Below are 25,990 nucleotides of genomic sequence, written 5' to 3'. Positions count from 1 at the left end.
ACATTCTCATCCACACGTTATCACCTGCACTGCATCATATATTAAGCATAACCTATACAACATCTGAGAGCTACATTCATAATTCATTTGTGAAAACGTCCTTCATTAGTTTGGGGAGGGAGAAACCTATGCAATTACAGCTTTAATTACAACATTTGAGAAGCAGTAAAGCCCACACACACTTGTACCACAGTCAAGGTGCTAGAATTCAATTTTGGCTAAACTTGAAAAACGAAAATGTTATTAAAGCTTTTATTTTTTGTAAACTCAAGTAAATGGTTAATGCACAATTCTAACTCAAAAATGGTTTTGACAATTTGTGACATGAGGCCCTTTCCCATTGGAAGTACTAAAGCCTGTTTTAGGTACTTTCCCCCAGGACTAGTACTTTTCATCACTTTTGCACTTAAGGATATAATTCCTCGGAGAAGTTTTTGGGGCATTTTTAGCTCCTACTATAGTAGGTACTTTGGGGGAGTGAAGGGACTGTGGCAGATTGTGGAAGGTGCACAGCCTGTGATTGGTCAATAACCATGATGCACAAAGCATTGAGAAAGGAGAGGAGTCTGCAGCCATCATTAGCAAAAAACTAGCTGCTAGCATGCTACTCAGAGGATTTTGCGATTCCCTTAACAGAAATAAAATAAAACATATATATGTATATGTGTGTAACTTCATCGGGAGACACACTTTCAGTTTTCATAGCATCTGTATTGTTTGTACTGTGTGACTATACAGAAAATAAAGTGATTTCTGGATTACTACATCAAATTTTTCCTGGGATGACAGATATAAATAATCCGATGTTTATCAAGAGTGGGCAACTGAATGCTATTATACACTAAACCATCATGAATTAAGTTTACATGAGGGAAGTATTGAGTGCCTGTTACTGTATGATAACTTGCATCAAGATGTATTTTTTAAGTCAACGTGTGAGTGTTTCAGTACAGGAATTTATGTTGAGTCATAAAAGCCTTTATTGTATAAGATTGTGATGATAAATTGGTTTATAGTGCTTTCAACATGTTGTCCACTAAATCTAGCACATGCTGCGTGGCAGTCCGATCGCTTGTCTCATCTCTCACTACGGCTGCAGCATGCACAGCTCTCGTGCCTGCTCCGCTCAGTTTAAACTGTAACATGAAGACACAGACTGCCTCCAAAAACGGGAAAATGCTGCCTTTGGGGGTTGAGGTAGGATGAAATAAAGTCCTTTTTAAACTGTTCAGAGACATGTTTCCTTTACAGTTCTATTTAGGGCTGGGTGATATGGCCAAAATTGTTATCACAACCTTTTTCATATTGTTCGTTATTGATATTTATCACGATATACATTTACACATTGCACTTTCTTTTTTTATTTCAAAGTTTAGAAAAATACATTCTAAAAATTCTAGTCAAAATAGTCTCTACAAAACTGCACAGGGGGTCCAGAGACAGCCAAAGCATTGGGGTCTGCGGGATCCTTTACCAATTTTCCCGTTTATCTATTGAAAATGAATGTTAAAAGAGCATCTGTTTGTTCTGAAGGATAGTGACAGCAGTCCAGTATTTGTTGGAATATTTTTACATTAAAATGAAATATTTTTTATATTTCTTTAGATTCAGATACACAGTATGGGGCAAAGAAGCCCTTGTGGTTCAGGGGTGTCCCGAAAGAAAATGTGGAAAACTTTTTAAAAAAAATTTTAAAAAACATTTGTATATTTTCATTACGTGAGAGACTAACCAACTAGAAATTTTAGTCTTTCCTTATCCATTCCAGACATCTAATTAATTTTCACAAAATTAGAACAGAAATCGATTTGTTTATTATTAAAGGCTCATAACATGCTGACTGATAAAGATACATTTAGAAGGGAAAAACGTTATGGTCTAAAAGGTGCTTTGAAACCACGTTAACTCATGCGGAGCTTCATGTCATCACACATGCAGGGAAAAGAGGCAATGTAAGGAGCGGGACAGGGCAGACATTATGCATGTTTGGTGCTAGAGAACAATATTCAAGATTACAGCGCAGAAAGATCAGAGCTGTTGTCCACATCACTGTTGTTCTGTCGCACTCTTCACTAGAGACGATGAGAGGGCACAACCGTTATCATGAAGTCTTGCGGTGCAGATGGAATCAATCCGGTGTCCGACGTAGCCTAATAGTTAGCAAGGCAGCTAGCATTAGCAAGTTCATCCAGTTTGACCCTACGTTACCACTGGCACGTTGTGAGTGAAGCTGAGAGCGTTTTCAATTCATTCCTATAAAAGCCAAGCGTCATGCTCGCAAGGTGGATCGTAGGATTGGCAGCGGTGCGGAGGAAGCTCTCTCCTAGCGCCTTTGAGTGGATTTTGTCCGCCCGAGTGGAAATGCAGCCTGAGAAAGCCGAACTGCTTGTGTTTTAGCAACATACAGTAAATATAGAAAATTCCTCAAAAGCTTATCGTGGATTTTCTTTATCGTGATATATATCAATATCGTTTTATCGCCCAGCCCTAGTTCTATTCATCCAAAAACACTTTTCTTTAAACCATTAACTGATTAGGCAGCTGCCTATGTTTTCTGATGCAGCCAAAGCTCAAGTAAACAGCCCTAACAAAAGTTTAACTCCGATCCCGGAGTCCTTAGTCGGTGTTGATTTTGGTGTTGTTGTTGTTTATATTGAATCGTGCGTTCCAACCACGTCAGAAGAATAATGGTTGAAACTAGAAAACGTCACTATGGTAGTAACTTTTGGCAATGCAAATGCAACAGGGGAAAAGTCTCCTCAGGTGTTCCATTCCTCGTAATAGTTCTCATCTAGAACGTTACTAAAGGATAAGTACCAGGACTGTAGGTGGGAAAGGGCCTATGGAGCCCATCTAGGACTGCACCAGAGATGATATCACACTGTATGGGGTTTAGCCTATATATACCCACACAGGTTCAGAGTACAGGACTATTGTACACTAAACTGTTAGTCACCAAGTTAACATTATATTACCTTAGGGCAGTATATTTCACCCAAAATTTAACATGAAACGATTTGGGTTATGAACTAAATTCACTATTTAAAAGATTTCTCAATATGCAGACTTATCACAGTGCTGCTACAGACTTATGACCTCACTTTCTCCTTTGTTTTAAGACTGCTAAGATATACATTTGGATAAAAGGAGCTGGATCAGTGTAGCAGGCCGTCCTCTACACATTAACAGAGGGTGTTTGCCAAGGAAATTAGAGCATCTTCTTGTATGGAAATGCCCTTTAAGTTAATGTCACTTACAGTATTTAAAACATATGTTCATCATTTTATTGGATGATCTTAACAGCCACCAATTTTAGTCAAACTACTTTCTCCAGACATCCACATGAAAAAGAAACTAATTAAACCCACAAACTAAAAACATCAAAGGACTTTATTTGCCAAGTATAAGACACACAAGGAATTTCTCTTTGTGTAGGTGCCAACACAATACACACTCAAAACTGGATTAAATTCCCAATCTTAGCACTTGCTAAAAACTAAATGCATGTTTGAATAAATGTTTTGAGCTGACCAGTATGCATGAGTTACCTGGAAAAGATATGCAACACAGGGAGATGCTCTAATTTCCCCTCTATGTGACCAATGTAATAATTTCCAACCATGCTCAATAATATAACATTGCAGGTGCTGTAAGCGATTTTAACCGTTTGGCTAAAGACACGGCCACTGAATTAGACAGTGTTTTAAAAATGACAGGGGACGCAAGGGGGTGCTCAGGGGTCTCTATTTATTGTGAACTATATTAATTGTAAGAAATGCTATCAAATACATTATAATAGAGTTGAAAAATATTTTTTTAAACATAAAATTAAATCAACTTACTACAAAAGGTAAAAGTTTAAAAAAGCAATTATATTTTTTTAAGAGATTAAAAGAGTGGGAATTGGGCATTCCAAATTGGAATTAAGAGAGTCCTTCGTAAGGGAATCATCAAATTTATAGTTTTCAAAAAGTCTGAAAACCCCTGAATCACCCCCTTCCCTTCAACCACATGTCTTCTCTTCAAAACCCTGCCCTCCAAAGACACATCAGCCAACCCGATGATAGCAAACCCAAACAAATGAAGGGCAAAAAGTTAAAAACTCATTAATCATTCCAACTCTCCAGAAATGCACAAATATAAACCTTGCATCAACCTCTTCTTTCTGATGCACTCAAAAACACAGACATTAAATCTATTTAATCGTGACACTAATAATTTATACCATGGTATTAGGGATATTTAAGTATCGATGAACAACTATTTGTCATTAATAATTTGATCTATTACTTATTGATCGTCGATTAATCAATTTCACACAAATGCGTTTCGTAATCATGCCAGTAGATAAAGACTGTCTATACAACACAGAATAAAACACACAGACACGCATCTTCACATTCATAGATTTCATGTAAAAAAAAATACAAAAAAAGTCACTAATTTTATATTGTGTGTCTTTTTGTGTCTCAGGAAGAGGTAAAGGTTTTTTTTTTTCTTTTTTTCATAAAAAGGATGCCCTAAATCATTTTGTTTGTTTTTTTTGCACTGTTTATGTTGGGCTGAATTTATCTTGGACTATGGACATTTGTATTACTTATAGATGCCTTTTAATTCTTGGCACTTTATTTTTTTATGTTGGGAATATTTGATTTGTAAATTAAGTATTTTTATGAGAAAATGTCTTAAAATTTGCAACCCTAAACAGTATATTACATGCATTTAAGTCACACAACATAAATCCAACTTCTCAGGCATTTTTGGCCACAAACACATCTCTTGTCCTGTTCTGAACACCTCCTCCATCTATAACACTTCCAGCCCACACAGAGAGCAGTTCTGGCCTGCTTGCTTGCTGAATTGTCCCTGGGCCATAGAAACTGTTCTGCTGTTTGCATATTAAACAAAGGTCTCTCACACACAGTACAAGAGATTATTGTAACTTCACACTCATTGTGACAAATTAAACAGTAAGTACCTTTTATCTCAAGCCCAAAGCAAACACCATTAAACTCTGAGGCAGTTAAATATGACAATTGCATTATGTCTGTGCAGGTGGTAAAAGTAAAAGATTTGCACACCTAAAGAGCTCTCGTAAACAGAAGTTCTTCAGTGACACATAGTTTGTATTGCTATTCCAGCTTATTTCTCTTCATCAAACTTCAAATACATAAAGTAGGGCTGAGCGATAGGACGATGTAATCAGATATATACAATATCTGGGCAAAATCCCGATGCCAATTGCGACACTCATTGGCAGACGATGATCATTAATTTAGCCAAATATGTTAGCCCAGGGAAAATTAGCATCAGCCACCCACCAATTGTGGGTATTTCATACGCTTATCTACCTGTCAATGTGGCGGGCGACCTGTAAACCGCTCAGAGTGACACATGACAAGAAATGCTGAAATGCACAAAGACATGTGCTTGCAAAAGCTGTCGATATGAGTGTCTGATTCGCTGTTTGTTAGGAGGTTCAATGTTGTCTTGTGAAACAGGCACATGTAAAGAGTTATCACTTTCTTTTCTGTTTCAGTCATATATATATTTAAGAAACAAAGATGAGAGTGATGAAATCATAAAATAATAATTAATAAAAATATTTATAAAACGGTCACCTTGAACGAGGACTACTAATGGTGACCACAAGGAGTTTACCTCATGTGACTCTACCCTCCCTAGCAACTGGTCCAATTTGGTTGCTTAGGAGACCTGGCTGGAGTCACTCAGCACGCCCTGGATTCGAACTCACAACTTCAGGGGTGGTAGTCAGCGTCAATACTCGCTGAGCTACCCAGGCCCACTACGAAAATCAATACAAACACATATTAGATGAGAACACAGTGGTAATAATTAGGCAGCATTAATTTGGGAACACAATGGAATTTTTTAGGCTTCCACCTAATAGGAAAACTGGTGTTTTCTATTAATTTAAGCACAGACTAAGGGAATGGGTGGTGGAGGAAATTGGAGATGGTAAATGTTTGAATTTGGAGAGGTAGTTATAGATTATATAGATAGATTTTAATAGTTTTTTTGTTTGAGGTGCAATTGAATTTAGAAATAACTTTGATTTAATTTTTCTTGTTTCAATAAATGTTCAACAAAAAAATATTTAATAAAAATCAATAAAGAAAAAAAATATTCACCGATCCCTCGCAATATTTTTCGATATATAGTATAAATATTTTTTGCATATCGTCCAGCCTTAACACACTACAATTTTAAAGTGGTTGGATCACCCAAAAATAATTTTTCATATGTATTTACTCGCCCTCATTTTGTTCCAAACCCATTGTACTTAATTTGTTACAAGGAAAACAATAACATTTTTCCATGCAATGAAAGTGAATGGGGACTGAGTCTGTCAGTCCATACCTAACAACATCTCTTTAATTAGCCTTTGTCATACGAGTTATACATAGTAGGGCTGTCAAAGAAAAATCTGAATATTCGTCTAATTTAAATTTGAATGCAAAAACCGTGCATTCGAATTTTAGGTGTGTCAGGAGGAGCGCAAGACATCGAAGCTGATGCGGTTTGCGTTTGTTAGCCTATCCAGTTCAACCCATTAGATGCGGCATGGCTGTGTTGATAATTTGAAAAATGGCTGAAAAAGAGAGTGAGGACTCGAGTCGGAGGGGATCTTTCTTACACTACAACATCTTAAAAGTGCTGTGTGGCGCTTCTTCGGTTTCTGGAGTATCGAAGGCAAAATTGTTGACAAAACCAACATCATTTGTAAGTTGTGTAAGAAACGTATCGGTTACCTAACGTAACCTCGGTTCTCTCTAGATGAGGGAACGAGTATTGCGTAAGCTAGCTTACGCTACGGGAAAGATACATCTTTTCTGAGATATTGAAGCCAAAAAATTATCCTTAATTTTGTATCCATTGTCAACGCAGTGCGGCAGCTGCAGACCTTGAGCGGGCTAGCTAGCGAGCTCATTGGTTGCTCTGCGGCAACTGCTGCAGCCTATAGACGAGCTTGGGCGAACTCGCATCCAATGAGAGGCGTCCGCGCGCTCACTGCATCAAAGCCCGCCAAAAAGGGCGTGACTAGAGTGCATATAAGCGTAGTTTGTAGGCTGGAACCCTGGTTTTCATTGACTGAAGCGAAAAGTCGCCGTGGCGCTGAAAGCACGGCCGGCTACGCAATACTCGTTCCTCATCTAGAGAGAACCGAGGTTACGTTAGGTAACCGATACGTTCTCTTACGAGAGGTTCTCTCAGATATGCGTAAGCTAGCTTACGCTCACGGGAACCCATTGTCAACGCCGTCGCGCCAAGCATCCACTGTATGAGCCCCAGGGAATTAAGGGGAACCCGGGGAGCCCTTATGAGTGGGGAAATAAGATTTGGCCGGCAAGAATGCGGGTCAGTGTTTGTGTAATATATAAGCACATAGTGGGAAGGGAACGACAGAGCGGCGGTGCCGGTCTGTGTGGAATGTGTTCCATCAGTGCAGCTCACAAGGGGAGCTGTAGCGTATTAAACCGCTAGTAGTTTTGCCTGCAGAGCGGGCACTTCCATATTGTAAAATCTGACAAATGTGGAGGGGGAAGTCCATCCCGCTCCCACACATATGTCGTGAATGGGAATCCCGCTGGACCATGCCCACGAGGATGCCATGCCTCTAGTGGAGTGAGCCCTAATGCCCAACGGGCATGGCAGGTCTTTTGACGCGTATGCAGCAGCAATAGCGTCCACTATCCATCTAGATAGTGTCTGTTTCGAGGCGGCGAGACCTTTGGTGCGCCCTCGAACTAAACGAAAAGCTGCTCAGAGCGTCTGAAAGCGGCGGAGCACGCGGTATACAATCTCAGTGCTCTGGCTGGGCAAAGGAGATTGGCGTCGCGTTCGCAATCGGATGCTGGTAGCGCCGATAGGGAAATGACCTGTGCTCTGAAAGGAGTACCGATCACCTTGGGAACATAGCCGTGTCTAGGTTTTAAAATGACCTTGGAGTCACTTGGTCCAAACTCAAGACACGCAGCGCTGACAGACAGCGCGTGAAGATCTCCCACACATTTGACTGATGACAGGGCAGTCAGAAAAACGGTTTTGAGTGAAAGGTATTTCAAATCCACGGATTGAAGTGGTTCGAAATGGGGGGCTTTCATAGTTTCGAGAACTATAGAAAGATCCCAGATAGGAGCCGATGGGGGGCGCGGGGGGGTTCATCGTTCTAGCTCCCCTAAGGAAGCGGATGACCAGCTCGTTTTTTTCCCCATGACTGGCCGTGCAGGGGTTCAGCGAACGCCGCAACGGCTGCCACATACACTTTGAGCGTGGATGGGGATCTGCCCTTATCCAGCAGCTCTTGTAGAAATACGAGCAGCGACAACACCCCACATGTCCGCGGGTCCAGGTCTCTGTCGGTGCACCATTTTGAGAACACAGACCATTTTGAAGCATAGAGTCTTCTTGTGGAAGGGGCTCTAGCGTGTATAATGGTATTTATTACTCCTTCTGGCAGAGCGACGGGTAGTCGTTGATCACCCACGCATGCAGCCTCAGCGCTCTGGGTGGGGATGCCAGATTGTGCCGCGAGCTTGAGAGAGGAGATCTGCTCTCACTGGGATGGGCCACGGCGCTGTCAGTGACAGCTGCGTAAGCTCCGGGAACCATGTCTGATTCTCCCAACGCGGGGCTATGAGGAGCACCGAGTGACGCCGCTTCCCTGATCCTCTGCATTACCTGTGGCAATAGCGAGACGGGGGAAGGCGTAGCGGCGCCTGGGCCAGTCCTGGGCCAGCGCATCCTCGCTCGAGAAAAATATCGGGCAGTGAGAGTTCTCTTCTGACGCAAAGAGGTCTATCTCTGCTCTGCCGAATAGGTGCCATAACGTCTGGACTGTTTGAGCGTGCAGGGACCATTCCCCTGGGTGAATATTGTCTCTGGACAGTCTGTCCGGGCCGTCGTTCAGGTGGCCTGGCACGTGCGTCGCCCTCAGCGAGCGCAGGTGGCACTGGGACCAACTCAGTATGCGTTCCGTCAGATGGAAAAGGTTCCTGGATCTGACACCGCCCTGACGGTTTAGGTAGGATACCACAGATCTGTTGTCCGAACGGACCAGGACGTGGTGACCCTGAATGACCGGGAGAAAGCGCACGAGCGCGTACTCGACCGCTATCATTTCCAGACAATTCATGTGAAGGAGCTTTTCCTGAACTGACCATAGGCCGAAAACCGGAGAGCCCTCGCAGACCGCGCCCCAACCCGTGTTGGACGTGTCTGTCGAGATGACTTTTCGGCGAGATACAGCTCCCATTGTCACTCCTCGCTGATACCACTCGGCCACTGTCCAAGGCTGCAGAGCTGAAATACAGGTCTGAGTCACATTGATGGGCTGGCGGCCTGTGGCCCAAGCCCGGCGAGACGCGCGGTGCTTAGCCAATGCTGAAGCGGGCGATGTGCAGTAAACCCAGCTGAAGTACTGCTGCGGCTGAGGCCATGTAACCTAGCACTCTCTGGAATTTTTTCAGAGGCGTGAGGCTGTTCATCTGAAAAGATGCGGCTAGTCGCTGAACACGGCGCCGCTGTGTAGATAAGCGAGCCGTCATTGCCACGGAGTCTAGTTCTATCCCAAGGAAGGAAATTGTCTGACTGGGCTGTAGTGAGCTCTTGGTCCAATTGACTGCAAGACCCAAACTGTTCAGATGGCTGAGGAGAACTGCTCTGTGAGACAGAAGCTCCATATGTGACTGAGCCATAATCAGCCAGTCGTCCAAATAGTTCAGAATTCGCAAACCCTGACTCCGCGAGGGGTGCGAGCGCCGCATCCATGCACTTCGTGAAAGTACGGGTGCTAAGGACAGGCCGAACGGAAGGACGGTGTATTGATAAACCTGGCCGTCGGCTGAATCTCAAGAATGGCCTGTGACGGGATTTATCTGAATCTGAAAGTATGCATCTTTCAGATCGAGAGAAATAAACCAGTCCCCCTGGTGCACATGCGCGAGGAGTTTCCTGATTGTAAGCATTTTGAACGGTCTTTTTGCAAGCACCTTGTTCAAAACCCTGAGATCTAATATGGGTCTGAGGCCGCCGTCTTTCTTGGGAACAAGAAAATAACGGCTGTAAAGCCCCGACTCGCTCAGAGAGGGTGGCACTTTCTCTATGGCCCTTTTGCACAGAAGGCTTGCTATTTCTGAACGAAGCATGCACGCTGCTTCCGTGTTCACAGTGGTTTCGAGCCGTGCTCTGAAGCGAGGAGGGCGGTGATCAAACTGTAGCAAATAGCCCTGTTGTATTGTGCTTAACACCCACTTGGATATCCCTGGAATAGCTTCCCACGCTTTGAAGCGTAACGCTAGAGGGTGAATGGCCAATTCGCTCTGATTGCCACACACAGAGCGCTGAACAAAATGTGTGAGCGCGTTTAGTGTGTTTATGCATGATTGCTCGCGAGACAGCATGAACAGGCTGTTTTGTGAGTGACTTCCGATTGAAATGAATGGGGAAAGAGTCACATCTGTTACGTGATGCGCAAGCATAGTCATGGGCACGGGACTTACACACAGAGGAATGTTTGCTGGCTGTGTAACAGAGCGGGCAGAGAATGGGCGCGTGCACGTATTCGTGAGCGCATTTATTGACTCTAGCGCTCGAGCGGTTCAGTAACCGCTTTATGTGAGCGTGCTCTGGTGGGGACACGAGACATGCAGTGCTTGTGTGCAGAAGTGAACACTGGATTGTGGGCACGTTTTCTACACATAGGGCTGGTCGTGTGACAGAGCGGCCAGAGAATGGGCGCACAGACGCATTTGTGGGCGCCTTCATTGACTCTGACGCTCGAGCGGTTCAGTAACCGCTTTATGAGAGCGTGCTCTGATAGGGGCACGGGATGTGTTATGCTTGTGTGTAGGGGCTGAACACAGGGTTGTGGGCACATTTTCTACACATAAGACATGTTTGCTCTTTACAAGACTTATTTGGGTCGCCGTGAAAACGGCGTTTGAGTGCAGGCAAGCAGGCAGTGTCACCGGCTTGTTGGCTGCTAAATTCACCACTGCAGTAGCCTGAGAGAAGGGGACTGACAGGGGCTAAGCTTTGACGGTGGTCCGCCGCGGCGGACTGAGCTGTCGCTTGTTCAACAAAGCTAGGAAGACTTCGGTTGTTCAGGTTTCAGCGCAATCTTAGGCCGAGGCCCGCGGGGGGGCGGTGGTCTACGGCGGCTGTCTGAGCGCGATCTGGGGCGGCCGCCCTGTCGGCGCTGGGAAGTCTGGCTTTGTTGAGCTGGGCGCTGTGAAGATGCTCGTGCAGGAGGCTGGTTACGTGGGCGGCCTGCAGAGGAGCTAGCGCGGCGAGGCAGGAAGAGATTCATGGCTTGGGTGGCTTTCTGGACTTCCAAAAGCGGTCAACAATGCCACTTACCGCGGAACCGAAGAGACCGGACGGAGAGAGCGGCGTTGAGGAACGTGGAGCGCTCAGTTTCTCCCATGTCGGCTAGCGTTAGCCACAGGTGTCTCTCGGTTACAGTCAGCGAGGCCATGCACTTCCCTATAGCTTGGGCTGCAGCTTTGGTGGCGCTGAAGGGCGAGGTCCGTCGCGCTCCTTAGATCTGTAACAGCCTCTGGGTGCCTGCCTCTCTCATCCCACTCCGAAGAAGGTCCGCTTGGAGGATCTGCAAGACGGCCATGGAATGCAGAGCAGATGCGGCTTGGCCGGCGGCGGAATAGGCGCGGCCAACACAGGCGGAAGTAGTTCTGCAGGCCTTAAACGGGAGCACTGGTTTAGACCGCCATCTCGCGGAGGGCGGGCAAAGGTGTGCTGCTACCGAATCCTCGACCGGGGGGATGGAAGAGTAGCCCTTCTCGGCGGCGCCGTCCACTGAAGCGAGAGCGGTGGAGACGTGGGATCGAGTCCTGGCCGAGAGAGGCGCGTTCCACGATTTAGAGAGCTCGGCGTGGAGTTCCGGCAGGAAGGGATCGGCCGGCCGCTGGCGTCGCTGGTGACGGCTTTGAAGAAAACAGCCGTCGAGTCTGTTGGGAGCCAGCTCAGGGGCGGTGACCACTCGAGCCCGAGGCGGTCGACGGCCTGTGTGAGGAGGCGTATCAGTTCCCCTTCGACTCGGCGCGGGTCCTGCTGGATTCCTGGGCCGCTGAGGAGGCTTGTGACCACTCCTTGCTGTCCGAAGCCATGATGGAACAGCAGCCTTTGTCCTCTGCCTCGCTCTCGAGGTGGCAGCAGTGCAGCCGCCGGCGGCAACTGCGCGGCCCGGGGCGGGGAGGGTGAACGCGATGCTCGAGGGAGGGGCTCCGGCGAGACAGTCGCTTCTAAAACCGGTTCCGGCAGCCTTTGGGAGCGGCGCTTCTTCCGGCACGGCGAAACAGAAGGCGGCGCGGCAGCTCCGGTTTTGCATACTTCGAGTCGAGCCCGCAGGGTCGACGTCGGAAGCTCCTCGCAGAGGTCGCATCCGCCGTCAGCGAGGGCAAGCTCTGCATGTCCCAGTCCCAGGCAGAGAGCGCAGATGATGTGTCGGTCTCCGGCGCTGAGAGGAGCGCGGCATGAGCCGCAGGAAGTGCGGGGCATCTTTAAAAAGACGCTCGATACTCTTTTGTGAAGTTCGCTGAGGAACTTAGCTTGCTCTAAAAAAGGATACGTCGCCGGATGGCGTAGCTCGCAGGATGGCTGAAGGTGGCGAAGACGGCCGGCTTCTTCGAGCGCTGTCCACGCTTGCTAGATGCCCCTCGAACGGCGACGCGGCTTCCAGTTCAGAGATGCGAAGAGCTTCGCTGAAGAGATGAAAATCAGGGTTCCAGCCTACGAACTACGCTTATATGCACTCTAGTCACGCCCTTTTTGGCGGACTTTGATGCTGTGAGCGCGCGGACGCCTCTCATTGGATGCGAGTTCGCCCAAGCTCATCTATAGGCTGCAGCAGTTGCCGCAGAGCAACCAATGAGCTCGCTAGCTAGCCCGCTCAAGGTCTGCAGCTGCCGCACTGCGTTGACAATGGATACAAAATTAAGGATACTTTTTTGGCTTCAATATCTCAGAAAAGATGAATCTTTAAGCTAGCTTACGCAATACGAGAGAACCTCTCGTAAGAGAACTGCATTACTGAGAGAAGAGTGTTTCATTGAAATATGACATTAATAAGAAGTTATTTTCCCTTTGGGTAATTTAATGCATTTAGTCTGTGTGTGTGTGTGTGTGCGCGCTAACTAAAATTCTGCAGCATGGGTTCTAATGATGTATAATAGAGGGCAAAGCCTAGTGCCAGGCTGTTGAATCAGAAAGAAAGTGAGAATTTTAAGACCGTATGAAGAATCTGATCTGTTAAAGGTCTATTCTCTCAACACTACTCATGCTCTTGTATTGAGTCACTCTAATTAATAGCGGAGTGTGACACTCAAAATAGAGTGCAGTGATTTAATTCACTTCTCACAATGCCAGCTGTGTAGGGTCAAAGGTCAAATGCACCATTCACACTGAATAGATTACAGAGTTAATTCATCCATCTTTTTTCCCCTTCCAAGTACACTTCAATTAACCAAATGGATAAAATCACTACTGCCATCAGTATGAACTTTGGTTTTGCTCAACGTTGTGTTTGACTTTGTGATTTAAACAGTATATGCATGTTGACTGTACAAAGTCACAGTAGGTATGTCAACAGTTTCAGCACACAAGCAAGAAAAAATAGACGTAGACCTGATGCGGCAACAAAAAAAGAAAAAAAAGGAAAAAAAGATAGATAGATAGATAGAAAACATTTACTATGACAACAGAACCATTCTGTGCTCTTGCTTATAGTTTGCATTTATCTTACATAGACAATGTTAAGTTTAAATGAACAATGGAAGTTCTGTCATTATTTACCCACTCCTATGTTGTTCCAAACCAGTCTGCCCATCTTTCTTCCATGTTCACAAAAATTAGATGTTAGCCTCACTCACCATTCACTTTCTTTGCTTCTTTTCTGCTTAACATGTTTTGTGTTCTATGGAGGAAAGAATGTCCTACGGGTTAACTTTTGGGTGAACTATCCCTTTTAATGTTCTTAATCTAAAGAAACCTACAACAGCTGAGAAAAAGTGTCAATCCCCACACACTTGCTGAGATTTACGTGTGCCAAGCTTTGTGGAGTAGGAGAGAGCTGTAAGGTGTAGGTAGATGAATCCTGCAACTAATCATTCTAAAGCTTACTTTAATGCCTTAGTCATGGAATTGATAATGTACTCGGCTAAAAACAGGAAATAAATCAACCCTCGAGTTAATTGAACTTTTAACGTTCAGGAATAGAGAACATTCAGGGGAATCGTGAATGAAGGGGTTAGGTGGCCTATATTTCCTTTTTCAGTCAGGGAAAAGGCACAAATACATGACAACACACACCCTAAAGCACATTTGCTGTCATTTTCACATGACCCAATCAATCATATCAGAACTCTCTTATTGCAGTGCCACAGTAGTTCTATCTTGTCACACAAACCCATTGAGAAATGCATGCATATACAGACTACTGGTTTCGCAGCCTCGACACTTGCAGTGTACTGCCAAAGCAACAGGCTCAATCCAAACACGACTTTCCAACATAGCCAGACTTCATGATAGAAAAATAAACCACTATTCAGACATGTGGGCCTCAATTGGAGTAATTCATTTTTAAAACCCCAAACTGTTCTGCAATAGCCAAGAATGTTCAAACTACCGCTTCAGACTTTAAAGGTGCACTCAGCATCTGTTCTTACAAAATTATTAGGAATTAAGGTAACAATGGCATAACAAAATGGCATATGAAACAGGAATATGTGTTCACTACCTTTAAGTGAACTGAATTCCGAGTTTACAACCTGTAATTTCGAGTTCTATGAAAACGTGAACGAGTTTTAGAAGTCGTAATCTCGCAATTACTATAATTTCGACATGATGTGAGCACACCATAGAGCACAACAGTCTGGTTCCGGAAGTAAAAGTCCCATTCATTTCTTCCATAGACTAATTGATTTTCAGCGATAACTTATAAACATTTAAAGACAGACCTACAGTGAGCTCCGAGGTCATTCATCAATAGTATATACCTTCGTTGAAGCCATCAGTCCGTGTTATTTCATTTCTTTTTACTTCTGAATTATATCATTGAATAAAAACTGTGTTTAATATTGGAATTTCTTGTGAACAACAACACTGCCCATGGTCCAGCAATGAAATATCCACGAATCAGCGAACAACAAAGTCCACCAAACACGTCCAGCAGCGACCACCAATCCAATGACGCACTGTACATTATGCAATCGAGTCGATCATCCTACAACCTATAATATTTTTATATATTTGCATAGTTTTTAATTTTATTGTGTCATTTGTAATGCTTCACAGAAAGATCATAAGAACACCTTGTACATAAGTACAAGTCTTGTAGCCTACCTATGTCTTTTTTCCAACTTTCAAATACTTTTTTGCTGTTGCGATTCACCTCGAAGCTGGTTGGTTTAATTCATGGCATTTAGAAAAAATAAATGGGAAAAATACTTCCAGAACCCAGACAGCTGAAAAGGCGGCCGGCATTGTTGTGTTCTACAAGCAAGTAGATTTTGGCTGGTCATGTGACCCTAACAATGGCAGACCCCATTAAGGGACCTGCTCAAAGTATAATAAAACAGCTTTTATAAGGTTCCTGATCTGACTTTCATAATTACTATTAATTTATTTAAAAGTAAAACTTTTCAATGCAGAAAAAATGACTATGAATGCCTTCAAAAGACTTAACTTGAATGAGATGTTAAAAGCAAAGTATAGACAAGAGGTATTGCGATTTACTGTATGGGCAGTGCTGATCAGATGAATAAGATATTGAACTATTACCTAATTTTGTAATTTGGTAACGTGTGCTTCTTCTTGATGACTCTCTTGAGCTGGTTCACTATGATAGAGGTGAGCTGGGGCAAGGGACGACCCTCAAACTGAGATTTCACCTCAAAGTCTATGAGCGGGTCCTCCATGAAGGAGAAGGACCAGTGCGTGAAAGGCATGCGGGTGAACTGCAGCTTCAGCCGGCCGACAACCCGGGTCATCTTCACAAACAGATAAGCCGATTTGCCGAATACTAAATCAACATCGATGGCCAAATGAAAGCCGCCGTTATATTCCAAGTCCACCTCAAAGTTCAGCTCCTCTGGCATGTTGTCTTCATTGAGAGCCACAGGCTTCATGAGTTTGGCTGTTTTGAAGACGGGCAGCGAGTCGCCCAGGGAGATATCCCGCAGGCTGAGCCCCTCCAGCAGGCGCCCGGCGGTCTTGGTTAGGAGGAGCTCCTCGAACTCTACTTTGATCTTTTTGGTGATCCAGTGCCTGACCACTGGGGTGTCGCGTAGCTCGCGGAATAAAAACAAAAATATTGCGTTGAGGAAATCGCATGTCTCCGCTTTAGAAGTGTGGAGAAGGTCGCTCTGGGAAGGCGGTGGCGAGGACGGCTGTTGTTTGGGGCTGCTGCCGGGGACTGTGGGTTCTTGCTGTTTGGGAGAAGCGGCCTCTGGTTGCTTGGAGGCAGAGTATGTGATGTCTTGCTGTTGTTGCTGCGTTGCTTCGGCATGTTGATTGCTAAAGTAATCCTTCAGCGCGGGATCAGGAACTGCTTTGACATACTGCACTGTCCTCGCGACAGGCTCAGGGCTCCTCCGGTACAACAGGAAGAGCTGCAAAAGCAGCGTGACGACGGCCCCAGAAACAGCAGAAATTAATATCAGGTATAACATCTTTGCCCCCGGATCCTCGCTGCGGTGCGCGCGTTAAAGTGTACTCATATTCCGCTGTCAGTCCGATTGAACAAAAGCGAGTTCCACCTGGCCGCTCACAAAGCTGCCATATCATCTGCTTCTTTCCTGAGCTTCGGAAACTGCTGTTGATTGGTTGAACGTAATCTGGCGTCAACGCGCTGGAGTCGTGCGTCATGACGACATCTGCCGGGCTGACGCCGTATGGCTCTGAGCGCGACAACCAAGGTAACGAAGCCGCACCTTGGCTGAGATGAATGGGCTGCAAGAAGCTCAATGTTTACATGGGACTTGTGCCAAGCTAATGCGTCACGTTAAATAAGAGTGTGATCTTAAACTTCGACATATTTACAGTATATGATCTTTTCTGAAGTTTGCAAAACACAATGGTGACTGTTAAAATACTTTCACTGTCACAGGAAACTCTATTCTGTCATACATGCTGCACTCTTGAATGACAATTGAGTAAAGCAAAGATTTTATATATTTTTATGATAACTTGAAGAACCATAAAAGTATATTCTAGGTTCAGTACAATTTAAACAGCATTTGTGGCATAGTGTTATTAATTACATTGAGGCACTTACAATAGAAGTGAATGGGGCCAATCCATAAATGTTAAAATACTTACTTTATATAAGTATAGCCACAAGATATAAATAATATGCATGTTAACATGATTTCAGTGTGGTAAATTGGTTTCTGACTTTAATTTCGTATTTTATTCTAATTGAACAACGTCGTTGCTATGAGGTTGCTAACATTGTAAATCCTATATTGATCGTATTAAGCTCAAAGTTTTAACAGAAGAGTTCATATAAGTGCTTTTATAAAATTATAAGCTTCACATTTCTGTCTTTTAACCCTTCAAAAAATTTCCTCATTCACTTTCAATATAAGAGCCTTACTCTAACCTAGATTTTTGCTTTTTTATTTTTTAAAAGATGGACGAGTCAAAATTATGATTATTATTATTATTATAAAAATACATTTGTTAAAAAATTTATTATTTAAAAACAAAATAGTAATCAACATTATGACACAAATGCTGTCGATTGCACTTAACTTGTATTGAACCCAGACTATTTTTTTAATTAAAGATAAAAATATATTTTATGATAATGTTGTAATTCATTGATCATTGATCAAATTAAGCAAGAGTTTTATTGTGTTTAAGTTTTAGGTCATTAATGTACCACATGTACTTACTGACATAAATGCATTCTTAACGTTTAATACTAAAAGTATATTTCTGCCTTACTTTGCTCTGTTGCATTTGAACGTATTGTTCTCTCATCATGATTATTCCAGATGGAAATGGCCTGTGTTCCAGTCGGGGCTTGACTCAACCTTCGGGAAAAGATATCCTATGTTTTGTTCTGTCTAATGGTGTCATTGAAGGAATTGTTTGGAGTTTTGAGAGTTGGAGAGAGATACTTAATCAGAGATACTGGACACTAGTGTATCTAAAAGGAAACTAACCTCTGACTTGTTTCTGCTGGCCAACTTGACTTAGTATTTCATAAACACTATGTTGGGATGTTTCTAGTATGATCTGTACTGTTCACCTATCAGAACTCTGTACTTGTAAGAGATTATGTCAATTCATTTGGATATGCCTAATTACTGTTGTTTCAGTAATCTGAGTTAGTTTGAGGTTAGACCCTTAGCTCATTTTCAGTTTCTGTCTTCTACCTTTGGAAATCTGGTAAACGATGTCTTCAGTAAACTCTCTCTCAACTGATTTAAACTCAGTATGCATATTTGTCTCTCTAATGGGTCAAAATATAACAGTTTACTGCAAATGTAAATTTGTTTACCATGTAAAGTCTTATATATAATTATAGATAATTATATAATTATTTCTGTCGAGAAATTCGGTTTGCCAGAATTCAACCAGGAGACCGGGGCCCAAAAGGGGTTTAAACAAACTTCCAAAAGGGGTCGCATGATGACTAAAAATTATTTAATAAATTACATTGCAATAATCTAATTTATTTAAAGACATATATGTGCATGCATCAAGCACTAAGAATAGTAATCAAGCTTGAAATCATGATTGTGTCTATAAATGGCAATTTTAGTCAAAATTATTTACATTTTGGTCTGTTCTCACTTCAGAAGACATAGATTAAACTAATGGAGAATCATGGATTACTTTTATGGTGCCTGTATGTGCTTTTTGGAGCTTCGAAGTTTTGTAACCCATTCACTTGCATTTTATGGACCTACAGAACTGATATATTCTTCTAAAAATCTTCATTTGTGTTCTGCAGATGAAAAAAAATGTCATACACAGAATTTTCATTTTCGGGTGGACTATTGCTTTAAAATGATAAAAGCCACTTTAAAATTAGGCCTAAAATGTATAAACTGGCAGTTCCTGAAATTTCTTAAATCACAAAATCAATGATTAATTATTTTAATCTATTAATACTCCTAGTTTCCTTTGAATAGCATCTAGGGCAGTGGGGAGCCTTGGAGTCAAAAAGGTTGAGAACCACTGATTAATTGACTGTTGTAGGTTTTCATGCATTGTGCCTGCTATATTGAGATTTTTAAATATAATATTTCACATGCTTAATAGAAGTGGACAGGGACATTTTTCAATTATTTAAACAGCGATACAATCTCACAGAGTCTAATCTCAAAAAGAGATTTTCTCTGAGTGAGGGAGCTGCTGCTGTGGACAGTGTTCTCAGCCATTAGCGATGAATATATTAAACCACTGGCCATTAACTTGATTGAAACAATTAATCCCAACATTGGGTGGCTGAAATGCTCTCTCACAAATCCTGTTTGATCTTTATCAACTCATGTTTCATTAGAGATCGAAATCTGACCGGTTTCAGTCCAGAGACACACATTTATTATTGATTACAATAGTGATTTTGTGATTACAATAGTGAGTTACACATTGTTCTAAGGTGCCTGGAGTTGTTCCTGGGGAGGCAGCAGAGGCCCTAACCCCGTTCCCAGCCGAACAACTGTGGACACCTTTTTCCCATCGCTATCCAAGCTGAAGTGTAACTCCACAGCGTCATCTTGTGGAATGGAAAGATAACACTCTAAAATTATAATACAGAAAACATCTTCCCCTAAAATAGATACAGATACAGCAATTGTTGTGCTGCTACGTAATAATATTAATAATAAAAATAAATTAAATTACGTTTTTTTTTTAACTAATTTAAAGTGTAGTTGAACAGAAGATGTGATAGGAGAAAATGTGTCTGTGATGGATTAAAATAAATAAATAAAAAACTAAACTAAAAAGGATACAAAGAAAATAAACAACTTAATAAATAATTGTCTTAAAATTGGCTTGAGTCACGTGACAGTCTCTTATTTTATCAGCATGATAAATGTATTTATTTATCTGTATGAAATTAATATTCTTTACCTAAGATTCTGCAAATGTAGGATACAATTAGATCGAATAACTTGTCAAACAAGAATTTGACAAGACCTGACTAAAACATTACCTAAAATGTGTTTTTAAAGAGATGTATGAATCCATTATGTTTGCTTAAAAATATTCCATACATTATGACCAGTAGGTATAAGCATACAACTGTATGAGCTAAACACGTGTCAAGTTTGATTTTTTTTTTTATCTTTGAGTCCATGTTGAGTTTAAAATAATTTTAATATTATTTAATAATAATTTATTTACTGTAATGACTTTAAAAATATAATGTGTTGTAACCAGCAAGTAAAAGTTATTAAAATACTTTACTCGCACCTTGAAGACATGAGTGAGTATTCAACATTATCCTTAGTTTCAACATATTTTTCAAGGTATTTTTTTTTTTTTTAAACAAATATCATAACTTTTTGAGTCAAGAACATACATTTTTCTCAGGGTTACTCCATATGACCTGAACAAAATGTGCGTTTTCATAAAAATGTAAAAACATGAGAAAATAATGTTTTTATTATTATTATGTGTGTGTATTTTTAAATGGCGTTTTATGTTTACACGACTAAACTAATGTACATGTTAACCTACATGTTGGTTCCACCACATGACTTTGTTCTGGTGGACAAAAGTTTTTCAATATTTTAAATACAAATATTTTAAAGCAAAACTTATTCACAGCTTATTTATTTTAAAGAACTAATAATACAAAATTACATTTTACGCTACTTGTTGACGGTTACACTACTTTGATCTGAAAGTTATGTATGAAAATGATTGAAAGAATTTTTATGTCAGGATGGCCGAGCGGTCTAAGGCGCCAGACTCAAGGTTCAAACCTTCTCAGGTGAAGAGGATTCTGGTCTCCGAATGGAGGCGTGGGTTCAAATCCCACTTCTGACAATCACTTTTAGCTTTTATCAATCTTGAAAATATAAGAACACGTATTATATCTTAATAAGGCAATTGTGTAATTGTGAACAATGTAAAATATAAAAGTGTATCGCAAGCAGGAATTCGTAAAGAGTAAAGAAAGGAGCACATTGCCATCAATGTGAAGAACTATGGCAATCGATTGCTTTAGTCTCGTGTTTACTGTTAGTGAGATCGATGTGTAAGGTCAATTGCTTTAGTCTGGCCTGTGGATCCGCTTCTCTTGCTGGCGTTTGGTGCTCAGAGCCAAACCGACTTTGGTCAGAAACAAAATAATGGCTCGACCTCCACCAAAACCGTGGGAAAGGCGAATCCCAGGAACATTTACTGCACCGTTAAACTATCGGTTCGTAAAGTAACTTCGATAAAAAAGGACTTTTCGCATGCTAGCCAACCTGTTAGCTAGCGACACTAACACACCTCTGATCAGATGTACTTGACAAATTGCTTTATTATTGTGTTAAAATTATATAGATACGAATCGAATGCTTGTGACGCAGATATAAATGCTATTTAATTGTGCTGTTGGTGTTATGAAAACTAGTTAGCTCGTGCACGAGCACGCTAGTGAGTGTCAAAGTTCAGTTTTATGACCGTTTTTCAAACTTCATATATTCTCACCCATGTTGTGGCTCAACTACCTTTTATTTTAGACTAGAAAGTTAGTGACAATCATAGAACTGTGTATATAGTGTTACGTTGTTATTATTGAGACATTGCATTTTATTGAAAGTTCATTCTTGTTTTACTGTATCTAGCTCTACTGACTTTGGATCAGCAGCACAGAGTGGGCCATCCGTGCCTGGTCCTCCGGTTCTAACACGCGTGACACCACCCATCCCTCCAAGACCCGTCCAACAGGCATATCGTCCTGCCTACAGCAATTTTCCCTCCTCATACAGTCCTTATGGGAGCTCCATCTATGGGGGCTACAGTCCTTACAGCTACAGTGGTTATGGAGTCGGAGGCGGCCTTGGTTTTAACCGTTACCAAACAGACGATGTCCCACCCAGCCGGTTTGTCCAGCAGGCAGAGGAGAGCAGCAGGGGAGCCTTTCAATCCATTGAGAGCATTGTTCACGCCTTCTCATCAGTCAGCATGATGATGGACGCTACTTTCTCTGCTGTCTATAACAGCTTCCGTGCCGTACTAGATGTGGCCAATCACTTCTCTCGTCTGCGCATCCATTTCACAAAAGTTCTGTCTGCATTTGCCCTGGTTAGGACCCTTGGATACCTATATCGCAGACTACAGAGGCTGCTGGGATTGCGTCAGGATTCGGTAGCTGATGACCTGTGGGCTGACAGCGAGGCTGTCTCCGTGTTGTCGGCTTCAGGAACCAGGGGTGCAGGGATAGAGGACCCCAGAGTGAATTCTGTCAAATCGTGGCCCATTTTCTTGTTTTTTGCTGTAGTTCTTGGAGGGCCGTATTTGATCTGGAGGCTTTTGAGATCTACTGAGGGTCCTGAGGACAATGGTGGGATTTTGTCCAATGCTTTATTGATCCATCTTCTCATTTACTCATTTATTTTTTCTTTCTGTTCTCATGCCTTCTTTTTGGTCTGACAAGTAGTGAGTGCTATTGTATAACTTTATTATAGTATAAAGTCACATAGTCATTCTTGGCTTACACGCTGATGGAATGGATTGCATTGCAACAATACACAAGTGAATGAAACATCTCTTCTACTTAATGAGCACTTGTGTCACAGATCTAAGTCATTCTATCTGTCAGTCATTCAAAAACCTTACATATGTGTGAAGAGCAGTGCACAATAGAAAATATATGTTGTCCAGAATGTGTTTGTGTCTGATTTGATTGTGTTTGAACAAAGTACCTTTTATAGCTGTCTCTATACTTTTGTGTTTGATAAAAATATTGATGAATGGGTGTGTTCTGTGTTGTAGCCACTAACTGGGCGAGTGGGGAAGATGATCATGTGGTTGCACGAGCCGAGTATGACTTCACAGCCACTTCTGAGGAGGAGATTTCACTACAGGCTGGAGACATGCTTAATCTGGCCCCTAAAGGTTTGAGAACATCAACTTTTTTCACCATCAATGGGCAGATATTATAGTTAAACATTAAGCAGGGTGTAAACAAACTGGCTGGAAATCTTGTAATTCGTAAGTCAGATAGTATCTGTTTTTTTATATCGGAGCCTATGTACAAGCACAAGTACACGAGTGCAGTACCTGACCCGATTCCGATACCAGTATCGTTATCAGGACATGCCTGGTGTTACAACTTGTACACAATGTATTTTGCTTTTATTTTCAGAACTACAGCCCAGGGTCCGTGGCTGGCTTTTAGCCAGCATAGACGGTGAGACCACTGGTCTTGTTCCTGCCAACTATGTCAAAGTGTTGGGCCGGAGAAGAGGTAGAAAGCATGCAGAATTAGAGAGGCTGGCACAGGTCCAGCAAGATGCTCAGAACTTTCAAGAACCCCAAATTGGCCTGGCGACAGACTCTTCTCTAGCTGCCAGCTCCAGGATGCCTGTCTCAAGCACTTCAGGCCATGATGATCTACTGGAGTCTATGTATGGGGAAACACTCAGCCCTCACACTGTCCTGGAGGTGCAACCTTCCAAAAACAACATCAGTAATACTGTAGTGATAACATCGGAAAAGATAGACTTATGAACCTGTATATGTGGGAAGGCATGTGTGCATATATGTGTTGGCTTGAGCTCAGTAGGAGAAAAACTCCCTCGATAAAACTTGGTCTGGTAACTGAAAGAAGAGGAGCTAATCAAAAGTGAAGGACTTGAAGGGGTAGGTGAAGATTAAGCTCCCTAATCAGTGGAATATATCATTTGAGCAGCATAGCTGAGCAGCGAATAAAGCAATTTCAGTAAACTGCTAGGCTTACAGCCTTTATTTGTGAGTAATATTTTTAGTTTCTTCTTCCAACAAAATATGTATATCAGCATTATAGATTGTCAGTTTATGTTAATATCGACCTATTCATTAATAATGAATCATTTTGAATAATAACTTGGGAAAATGGATTTAGTTAATTTGAATATTTTCACATCAAACTTAAAGGTAAAAGGCTACATATATGTTGTCCTTCATGTATGAGCAGTTGATAAGGTTAAATTGGAAAATCTCAGTAAACATGCAGCCTCATCAATTTCAATTTGTATGGCAACATTTATTACAAATACCATTAAAGGAAAACATTTCACTATAAAAGAATACTCCCCCCTGTCCTAATGTAATAGTTTTAGGTTGTTTTCATTTTCCTCTAATGTTGTGAATATTTAATGTGTTCATTATATGTTCTGTCATGGTTTGGTTTGTGTATTTTGTTCTGTGTTAAAGCTTGTTTGATCTCCCTTACAATTAAGACAATGTGCAATTATGAAAATATAATCAATTCTATTGTCAGTAAAATTTTTGTAACTGTGTTGTCATGGTTTTCTCTATTGCATTAACTATATTAATTATACAGACCAATAATAAATACTCTGATGTCAAGAAAAGTCAGTTTAATGAGTTAAATCTATACCATGACTACACATTCTGAGGTCAATACAAGTTAAGCTCAATTGGCAGCATTTGTGGCATAATGTTGATTACTACAAAAGTTCATTTCAAATTGTACTTTTCAAAAAAAGCAAAAATCTGGATTACAGTGAGGCTCTTACAATGGAAGCGAATGGGGCCATGCTGTGTAAACATTAAAATACTGTTTCAAATGTATAGCCACAAGATGTCAACTATATGTGTGTTAATGTGATTTTAGTGTGATAAAATCGCTTACAAACCTTTTTTGTGTAGTTATCCAATTTTACAACTGTGTTGCAATAATGATGTAACACTGTAAACCCTAAAACAATGATTTAAACAACTTTTACAGCTCATAAAACACAAGTTTTAACAGAAGATTTGATGTTAGTGCTTTTTATAAAATTATAAGCTTCATATTTTTGTTTAAACCCTCCAAAATTGGCCCCATTCATTCCATATAAGTGCCTCAATGTTACCCATATTGTTGCTTTTTTTAAAGGAGGGATGAAGATGATTTTTTGTGGTAATCAGTATTATGCCACAAATAAGGTTTATTGAGCTTAACTTGTATTGAACCCTGAAGATTCCTTTAAAGAAAAACATTGTTGCAGTGCATGCAATTATAATGTTTATACAGAAAGAGATAAAGTTCAGTACAACACCGTTTCAGTCAAGGGCTTTGTTGTTTATGTTTTTGAACTACTGACTAGATTATAACTTTCAGACCAAAATGCATATGTGCCTTTAATACTCATGACTTGAAATAATATGCCAGGTTCAAGTTAAGTTCAATCGACAGCATATGTGGCATAATGTTGATTACCACCAAAATTATTTTTGACTTATCTTTCAAAATATAAGTTACAGTGAAGCACTGACAATGGAAGTGAATGGGGCCAATTTTTGGAGGGTTTAAAAGCAAAAAAGTGAAGCTTATAATTTACATTAATTCTTCTGTTAAACCTTGTGTATTATTTGAGCTGTAAAGTGGTTTAAATCACTATTTTTACTTAGTAAATCACTATTGTCTTGGCAACAAAGTTGTAAAATTGGAAATAACTTTACACAGAAAAGGTTAAAAGAAAAGTGTTTATATCACATTAACACACATATTGTTCATGTCTTGTGGCTATACTTTTGATACAGAGTATTTTAACGTTTGCTGATTGCCCCCATTCACTTCCAATATAAGTGAGTCACCAGATTTTTTTATTTTATTACTTTTTTTAAAGGAAAAAGGGGCAAGTCAAAATTAATTTAGCTGTGTCTGAAATCGCCCACTCGTTCACTCATTCCTATGTAGTGAATGGCAGTGAGTGCACTATTTAGTGGATGGGGGCGGTGGCGGACAGCTTTGACACAAATGCTGTTGATAGTTGTCGCTGCAGCG

The 25,990-nt window shown here is 41.5% G+C and overlaps 2 protein-coding genes and 1 non-coding gene across 3 annotated transcripts in view; 2 read left to right on the top strand and 1 right to left on the bottom strand.

The window, feature by feature from the left end:
* LOC127657090 (PDZ domain-containing protein 8-like) overlaps positions 1 to 16,821 on the bottom strand; it is a 62,719-nt gene extending 45,898 nt beyond the window's left edge. Inside the window, exon 1 of the mRNA XM_052145739.1 lies at positions 15,820 to 16,821. Within this exon, the coding sequence (XP_052001699.1) occupies positions 15,820 to 16,709 (890 nt within the window). The 5' untranslated portion in view covers positions 16,710 to 16,821. The remainder of the gene's footprint in view (positions 1 to 15,819) is intronic.
* A 4,120-nt stretch (positions 16,822 to 20,941) lies between these two features.
* On the top strand, positions 20,942 to 21,051 carry trnal-caa (transfer RNA leucine (anticodon CAA)). The gene is made up of 2 exons: positions 20,942 to 20,979; positions 21,006 to 21,051. It is a non-coding gene; the product is annotated as a tRNA-Leu (tRNA).
* A 239-nt stretch (positions 21,052 to 21,290) lies between these two features.
* On the top strand, positions 21,291 to 25,295 carry LOC127657095 (peroxisomal membrane protein PEX13-like). Its single transcript, XM_052145744.1, has 4 exons — positions 21,291 to 21,427; positions 21,840 to 22,558; positions 22,990 to 23,112; positions 23,363 to 25,295. The coding sequence occupies exons 1-4, from the start codon at positions 21,357 to 21,359 to the stop codon at positions 23,725 to 23,727; spliced, it is 1,278 nt and encodes a 425-aa protein (XP_052001704.1). The 5' UTR covers positions 21,291 to 21,356; the 3' UTR covers positions 23,728 to 25,295.
* The last annotated feature ends 695 nt before the right edge of the window (positions 25,296 to 25,990 follow it).

This window comes from Xyrauchen texanus, chromosome 16, assembly GCF_025860055.1.
Source record: "Xyrauchen texanus isolate HMW12.3.18 chromosome 16, RBS_HiC_50CHRs, whole genome shotgun sequence".
NCBI lineage: Eukaryota > Metazoa > Chordata > Actinopteri > Cypriniformes > Catostomidae > Xyrauchen > Xyrauchen texanus.
Note: the sequence above shows the minus strand (reverse complement) of the source record. Positions and strands in the feature narration are given on the sequence as shown.

What these genes read in the sequence shown, in the direction of transcription:
- LOC127657095 (XM_052145744.1), top strand. Translation starts at nt 21,357, where the DNA reads ATGGCTCGACCTCCACCAAAACCGTGGGAAAGGCGAATCCCAGGAACA. An exon ending in TGAGGGTCCTGAGGACAATG is followed by an intron (nt 22,559 to 22,989) that starts GTGGGATTTTGT and finishes TCTGTGTTGTAG; the next exon opens with CCACTAACTGGGCGAGTGGG. An exon ending in GCTTAATCTGGCCCCTAAAG is followed by an intron (nt 23,113 to 23,362) that starts GTTTGAGAACAT and finishes TTTTATTTTCAG; the next exon opens with AACTACAGCCCAGGGTCCGT.